General features: G+C 37.5%; 1 protein-coding gene across 2 annotated transcripts in view; it reads right to left on the bottom strand.

The window, feature by feature from the left end:
* Positions 1–7,115: 7,115 nt before the first annotated feature.
* Positions 7,116–8,522, bottom strand: part of wdr27 (WD repeat domain 27) — a 48,973-nt gene continuing 47,566 nt past the window's right edge. Inside the window, exons 25-26 of one of the 2 annotated variants that reach the window (XR_013800216.1) lie at positions 8,277–8,410; positions 7,116–7,778 (exon numbers count right to left, since the gene is read on the bottom strand). Coding sequence is in view for 1 of the 2 variants with exons in the window: in XM_079635375.1 (XP_079491501.1) it covers positions 7,713–7,778 (66 nt within the window). In the remaining variant the exon portion in view is untranslated. The remainder of the gene's footprint in view (positions 7,779–8,276; positions 8,411–8,522) is intronic. The other variant, XM_079635375.1, reaches the window with a different exon arrangement.

Below are 8,522 nucleotides of genomic sequence, written 5' to 3'. Positions count from 1 at the left end.
TATGTAAGCCAGACTCCTTTAATCTGTATTTTATTACCATCGTTCTACCTCCAGAATCTGTGGTATTCGATAAAATACTTTGCTTATTTGATAGCAGGTTATGTAAGTTCTGAAGAACCCACAGGAGGTGGAATGTTCCATTATGATGTTGGAGAGATAAGCGCCGGAGCAGAGATGGAAGAATCTTACCAAAACACAGATAAATAGACCTCTGATTTCATGCTGCTGGATATCCATCTGACAAAAATCACACAGTGTGCCATAAAACTTAAGTGTCTCATGAGGAACTCTTTTCACATTGTTGGACTGTAAAATTGATCTTTTCAAGATATTCTCAAGGGGGAAAAAAAACATTGCCTTTTTGAAGAGTCGCAAAAATGTAAAATGTAAAGACTGTCCTACTAAATAAATGACACATTTACACAAATAAAACTGATGGTAAGAACATGAAAATTCATTACATGCAATTCATTTTTAGTAAGACTTTATTCTTCCAGTTGCAGTTTATATATCAATCACCAGATCATAACAAATCTGTGACACTGTAAGTTTGCATTTTCTTGCATGCACAAAACAAGCAAAAAACTTGAAAGGGTTAATTAACCAATAGAGAAACAGCTGTTCAGCATTTTTCAATTATATGCAGTATGAGACACAAAGGAGTCAAGCTGATTGGTCACACTTGTGACCCATGATGCTGAATGCATCTAAATGCCATCCAGTTGTTGATTTCTTTTTTCTTTTGCACAGAAACACAATCATGCCTGAAGACAGACAAAACGCTGAGGAAAGTTACTGTATTTATGAGAAACAATAGCATAATAAAATGAACTTTCTGACTCTGTTTAAAACAAAAAGAGGCAAAAGAGAGCAAGACAGAGAGAGAGAGAGAGAGAGTGAGAGAATAGGCCGTTTAGGGAGGGAGGAGCTCTGGCCCTGGGTCCCTGGGCACAGAAGGTGCTGCAATGCTGCTTTACTAACAGTCGGAATGGGAAGCACCTCTCAGCTCCATTTCCTCTTTTCTCTCTCTCTCCCCCCACTAAAAAAACCTCTCCAAGTCTAGAACACAAATGCAACACAGACGTGTACCTCTGTCTCTCGTTCTCAGACTTTGAAGATCCAGTGCAAAAATCCACACTACTTCCTTTACCATCTAGCTTATATCATAATAAGATTCATGTCAGATGCATTTCAGCATTCAGCTCAACTCCTTCAAAGTTCAAGAGTTCTGTTCCATGAGCATATTTAGGTTTGCTCACATCTATAGTTTGAAGAATGTATTGCTCTTGAATGATTGTCTCTCTGAATACCTAGAAAGTCTAAAAAAAGATCAATGTGGGGTTTTCAGTTTTTAATACACTAAGAAATATATACCCACATAAAACATAAAATATTTTTTAAATAATTATTTTTCAACTCATTGGGATCAAGATTAGATTAAAATAAGTATGTTCCATAAACATTCCAGTAATATATTGAAACATTAAGTTAGATATGATAATTTAAATATACTTACACTGTAAAAAAAGTTGCTGTCTTAAATTCGAAGTACAATCAACTTGTATGTTTAAGTAATTTAAATTTAAATTACAATAAACTGACAAAAAATGAGTTGAATCTTGTATAACTTATAAAAATAGTTAAAACAATGTAAAAACATATGTTGTCATAACTTATTATTTCATTTTTTACAGTGTAATTTAACAATATTTTTCCCAATGAGGCAAGACAATATTTCTTTCAAAACAAATCTTATATGTTTTGTTTTTTAGAATGACAGAAATGTTGATTAATTAATATTTTTAATCATATTTTGCATCGTTACAGCTTCTTTTTAAAGTTCAGTTTGTTTTCTCCCTTTCTCATAGAATTGGAATTAGAACTGACAAGTAAAACGTCTCGGTTACGAACGTAACCTTAATTTCCTGAAGAGGGAATGAGATGCTGCGTCAAAATGGGTGTGGAAACGCCTCTGTGTGATTGCGTCGTGAAGTGGAGCCAAGGTCAAGGTCATAGAACCTCACGAATGTGTGCGGCGAGGACCATCCTGCCGCATCACAAACATCTCGGAGGGAAACTCCTGACAGTAATGCTTTGGAAACAGCCATACTCCTAGTAAAGTGACTATACACTTACACTTAGTACAGCCAAAGGTGAAGGCTGACCGGCCGACTCATAAGCAAGTGAGATGGCTCGACCACCCACTTGGGCATCCTCTGCTTAGATGCCGGGGACCCCTTCCTGGGTGACCAAAAGCAAGCGAACAGTTGTTCAGACTTTCTCCACAGGACCGCTCTGTGGACAAAGCCCTAAAGCCCTAACTGGGCAGAGCAGATTGAGTTTTTCTTGGTCTGACATCTGGAAAGAACCTCCACAAGCTCCTCACATGCAGGAGACTGAAGTAATACGTTTTCAGTTTCTCCTGTTTCGATACTTACAACATCCAGCTCCTCAGAACTAGATAATTGCAGTACCGGTGTACCTCATTCGGGAAGGAAGTAACCGCAGCGCATGCTTCCAAATCCTGAGATGAGGCAATGGACCTGGCAGGTGTAGGCAGAGAAAGGGCAAGGCCCGTCTCAAACCCCTCTGCCAGATCCATTGGCGAACCTTAGGACTTGAGCCACCGCTATGCTTCAGCAGAAGCGGGACCGGAGCCGCAAGAACACGAGCCGAGGCGCCCTCCTCAAAAAGTAATCACTCACAATGCTCACATTCAGCTCCCTCGAGGGCTGACTGAGCATGCTGCGCTTCCAAACAAACAACACATAATACATGTGTATCCCCAACCGTAATGTACTGTATGTGGGCAGGGATGAACACACTTCTTGAACTGTTGTTCGCTCTCCATTATAATGCCTTTTTTTATATAGGTGAAAAACTCCTGCCAAGCAACTTTCTAAAGACACCAGGGACACAGATTCACACAGAGCGCTTGCTGAAGACACAGAAAATCACACTCTTTGGTTTGAGTATGCTTTATAGTTTCCTGGTCGATGACGTCACCCGCCTATGTAATTCTGTGCTTCACAACGCAATCATGCAGACGCGTTCCCACAGCGTCTCGACGCAGCGCGAGTTCCCGTGAAAGGGAACTTGTATGTTGTTGGAGAGAATCTGACAAGTTTAAAAAATATTTTCTGGCAAAGGTCACACAATCATGACTTCAGTTACAAGAAACATCCCGCAGCTGCCTTCCGCATACTCTGACCGACCGTACTGTTTCCCTCACCATATGACAATATGAATAAGAAGAACAGAAATTTTCATTGTAAGTCTAGTGAGAGTCTTGAACTCTGGGAACTGGATGGCCTAACCTCACACTGCTCAATGTAAAACCACCCTAAACTAACATGCTATTATTTGAAAAGAGCAATAAAGAATCTAAGGGTCTGACTGTTTTCTCTAACAGAGGGGTCCAAAATTCAGAGACCACATTGAAAGTCTGGATTTTTCCCCCATTTAAACCTGGAAATAATGGAAACTTAAAGGGATTGTTCATCCAAAAATGAAAATTCTGCCATAATTTACTCACACTCGACTCACATCATTGTAATCCTATCTTTGTCTTTGTTGTACATACAATGAAAGTCAATAGGGTCCAATATCCTTTGTCTTCTTTTGTATTCCACATCAAACTCTAAAGGTAAAGTGTAAAAGCGTTTGGGTAGAAAATGATTAAAAAAAAAGAAAAAAAAGTATGCATTAAACATCAGTGGACCTCCGAAAACAAAAAAAGATATTAATGAAATGATGAAATTACCTCTTTAAAGTCTGATAGTCTATGTGCCATTAACACACACACGCACGCACGCACGCACACACACACTCTCTCTCTCTCTCATGGTTATGTCTTTGTTCTGACTTCCCACATGTCAAGTTCAGCAGCTGTGTCCATCTGTTCCTAATTTCAGTGTCAGTCACTGTCTGCAGGAAAAGCAAGGAAAACGGCCTGATCTAGTGTTCCGTTTGGCCGTCAGGCGATCATTTTATCAATGTAACCCAGCATCCAGACTTCAGAGAGTTCAGACGGTTCTCAGAGTTCTCTCCAAAGCGTTGCATGCAGTATAAAGCTAAAATATCACTCAGAACAGGACTGTGTTAGAACTGACAAGCAGTAAATATTGTATGTTGGTGGAGAGAATCTAAAAGCGAGAGTCTTAAAAATATTTTGTGGCAGGTCACAATCAAATGACTTCAGTTATGAGAAATGTCTCACAGCTGCCTTCCTTCACTGACCGTAGTTTAGCACACCATAGATATGATTAATATGAACAACAAATCCTCCATATATATATATTTTTTTTTACAAATACCAATGTTGTTGTAACTAATGTATTTTAAGAGTTTTTTTTAAGGCAAGTATGTTATTTAGACCCCAAATATATAAACATAGCTTCTATTTTAAAACTTTAGACGCTTTCGCAGATGTGAGATCCAGGCCGCTGCGGCCGTTCCACGCTCATGTGCGTGGAGACAACAGCTTCTTAATTTGCTCTTTATGTTTTCAAAAACATTACAAAAACATTATTTATACATAGCTCATGCAGTTTTTTTCTGAAGCGTTTTAGTTGGACGTTCGTCTAATGTTTTTAAAATTGTACTTGTTTTGGAGTGTTCAGAGAACATTCAAAACTAATATTCCCTTAATGTTTGAAGAATACCAATAAAACAAACAAAAATACTAACATATTAAATGAAAAGCATTGAATGAAATGGATCTGACAGTCAAAGATCTTGCACATGAAAATTAACTAATGCGTTTAATAAAATAGTATGCATAAGCGAACCCACACATATAAATCTGTCATTCTCTCATCATTAATATGTGTACACCTCCTTTGATAAAGCACTCCTCTCTCTCCCTCATCAACAATATCTCAAATACATGAATTACATCCTGTTCTGACAGACTGAAGGAACATCCTTTGAATGAACTTTCAGATATAAGCTAATGTGGGAAAGTCCTTGAGTTTGTTAACTTGTTAGGGAAATAACGCACCAAAAACAGTTTTTAAATCACATAAACCTGGAACAATCTTTAAAGACAATGAAGTGGACAAATCAATTTAATGCGACATTGATGTTTTCCATGCGCACTCGGGTTATCTAAACGTAAGTCTTATTGGACTGAGAATGCCAACTAATCCATGGACAACTACATTTTGTCTATGACAACAAACGTCTTGAACAACTGATCGAATGAACAACTGGTTTACCGTCTTTCTGATGTTGTTATAATTAATAATTGTACTAAATTAACAGGTCACACAGGGAGCTCTACAAGGAAGAGGTTTGAAACAACATTGTGACCAATTCAGTAATTTCAATTTATTCTCCATTTGTTTTTGACAGCTCATTTCACATATTGCCAAAGCAAGATTTTAGCATCATGTCATAAACTTGGAGCCGTTAAGAACATATCTTAAAAAATGAGGTCTCTGAAAGCAGCTCGCACACAGACTATTCACAGAAACCGGCTATCATCATGAGCTAGTTAAGTGCATCCATATTGGACATCACTCTGTTTAGCATTATAAGTGCACAGCTTCTTTGTTTAGGAAAAGCAGCCAACCCCAATTGTAAGAGAGAAGATGAAGCGTTATTGTTTTTCTTTAATTCAAAAGTAAAGATCAAACGTGAAACCACTGCATAACTTCCTCAGCTATTGCTTGAAGTCATGTGGGTTGAAAATGTTTTCCTGTAATGGCTCATGACAATGAACAAAAACTGCTGAATTGTTTCCATTCACATTTAGACCTTGTGCCAAAATAAAACATTAAAAAGTGTACTTTTCTTAACAGTTTTATCTTGGTATTTCATATACTTTTGCAAAATGAATCTTGGCATTTTTATGCAAACGCATTTAATGCCATTAGATATTAATGGTATAACATTAACAGCTAGGAGAGTCAATATAAGCTATTGTAGAACATGCTCTACTAAAGGTTAGTTTCGAAACGGGCAGAGAACTGAATGACCTCAGAAAAGTTATTGGTGCAGAAATGCTGCCAGCCATTGTAGTGGACACCACCCATCATTAGAGACTCCGACGTTATTCTCTATCACTTACATGAAGATCTATTGGCGCCAGATAGACACAATACATGTATTGCTTTCAGATGAGCATCCTGTCTCTGCATTTAAAAATCTAACCACATTTTTGTTCTAAACCCCAAACCGTTTTAAAGGGATAGTTCACTTTAAAATGAAAATTCTGTCATCATTCCCTCAAGTGGTTTCAAACATGTATGAATTTCTTTCTTCTGCTGAACACAAAGGAAGATATTTTGAAAAATGTCAGTAACCAAACAGTTAACTGGTCCCATTGAATTCCATAGGGAAAAAAAAATCAATGGGACCTGTTAACTGTTTGGTTACTGACATTTTTCAAAATATCTTCCTTTGTGAAAGAAATTCATACAGGTTTGAAACAACTTGAGGGTGAGTAAATGATGACAGAATTCATTCATTTCATTCTAAAGTGAACTATCCCTTTAAAACTGTGCAAATAATTCAGCCCAAACCGTTTAATGTACAGAGGTCACTCAAACTTTGTTTCGTAGATAATGTCAGTCTTAGGTGTGCTGTTTTTTTAAAATTTTTTATTTCCATAATGACCAACACAATCTACGTCTCAAATTAGCGTCTTTTTGGAGATAACATGCTTTTTTTGGGAGATAAATAATGGCGCAAATTCCAGTAAATTGACTAGCGCAAACCTTAGTAAATCACATTGCGTGATTTATCTAAATACTCTCCTCCCGTACATTTTGCGTCTAAAAGGGGAAACTCCTACAAATGCAAATGCAATAAGGTCAGCCACAAAAATAACTGTGTCCAAGCCTTTTCAGAACTAGTTTTAAATGCGTCTTTAGTCAATTCCTGACAGTAGTTTTTTTAACGCCAGAGGGGTATTTGCACTGGCGCACGCTGGTAGTATATCTTGCCCTAAATTACAAATAGCCTTCTTTCTTACTTCTACTTACATCATGATGGGTCCCTTGCATACATGTATTCCATCAATTATAGCCACCTTCATACTACTGTTGATTCTTGAGAGAAGCCGACTGAAAGATAATGAGAATGCTAAAGTGGCTCGGATATATAGCATTTCATTTATGCGAAACCAAACCTAAAACAAACTTACCTAAACATAATATCCGTTTATCCATCTTCATTTCATTTTCTTCATTACAAACTGCTGCAAAATGATTGGCTGTTATTCAACACGCAGATAAAACATTTGAAAAATGAATCATTTTGGGTCTGAAATTGTAACGTATATATAAAAGTATTTAAGTATTTTTTAATTTGTAAAGTAGTCACATCTCAAAAGTAAGATTTACATTCACAATTTAGGTCTACTTTAATATCCTTTTGCTGCAAAGAATATTACATCAGATGAACCTGTGTAAACTACTGCATAGTGTGTGTATGTGTATCTGTGCATGGGAACGTGTTGCTATGTAATGTTCAAATGGACTTTTCTCTGAGGGTGCATCTTTGGCTTAACGGTTGAGGGCGTGAGCATGTTGTCACATCTGTAGGTTGTCAACGGCGGCTGAAATGATGAAATCACAGATCCCGTCCATGATGTAGGTCTCAGAGGTGGCACGCCAGCATCTCAACGCGACTGATGTAAGACTTTCATTAGTCTGCAGCATCGCTGGACTTGGGGCAAGAACTGAGCCATAGGGTAAATTCCACACTTAAGGGAGAAGAGATTCGGCCGGATGAAACAAAGCCAGTTTTCCATCAAATGTTCCAGTCAACAGCTGTGAAAAAAAAAGAAAAAAGACTTCACTCATGAAACATCCTGTTGCAGCGTGAATTAGTTTATGATAAAACTCTCTATTCTAACTATGAGGTCCTGAATGATTCAAATGAACTAAACTGCTATGCAGTTATTAATTCCAAAAGTGCCGTTTCATATAATCAGTGGCATTTTCATGATCAATTATTAAAGCAAAACCACAGACAAAACAGGAACATAACACATCTGCCGTCTTAATGACAGAGTCAAATGGTTGATGGTTTTCATTTATTTATATTTGCCAATAAAAATGTTCTGAAGCTTTTATGTCCTGCACTTTGAATCGTGCTCTCCTGAAGACAATTAGCCATTTAGTTATGAAACCCCATTTATTCAGCAGTTTGTTTACTGGAATCCCACCAACTCTGGATTTTCAACTGACTCTCCATATCTTTTAACGTTTTGACAGATACAAATCAGAAGCAAAACTTCAGAAGTGTGTCGTGACATGCAGACTCACAGGGTGAAGGATCAAACCCCCACATGGTGCCTGGAGGGTTACAGACTTGGGGTAGCAACAAAGACTTCATTGCTTTGTCATAGGTGAGAAATTGAGTGACATGAAACTGTCTTGGCAGTGACCTGGAGTGCGTTCTGAACAGAGAATATCACATACCTGCCTTTACACACAGTAAATCTACATTAGAAAGTTAAATAATACAAATTTGAAAAGAATTTGAAAGAAAATTTATAAAAAACATTATCA

This window comes from Phoxinus phoxinus (assembly GCF_949152265.1).
Source record: "Phoxinus phoxinus genome assembly, chromosome: 14".
Taxonomy (NCBI): domain Eukaryota; kingdom Metazoa; phylum Chordata; class Actinopteri; order Cypriniformes; family Leuciscidae; genus Phoxinus; species Phoxinus phoxinus.
This window is presented reverse-complemented; position numbering and strand designations above follow the sequence as displayed.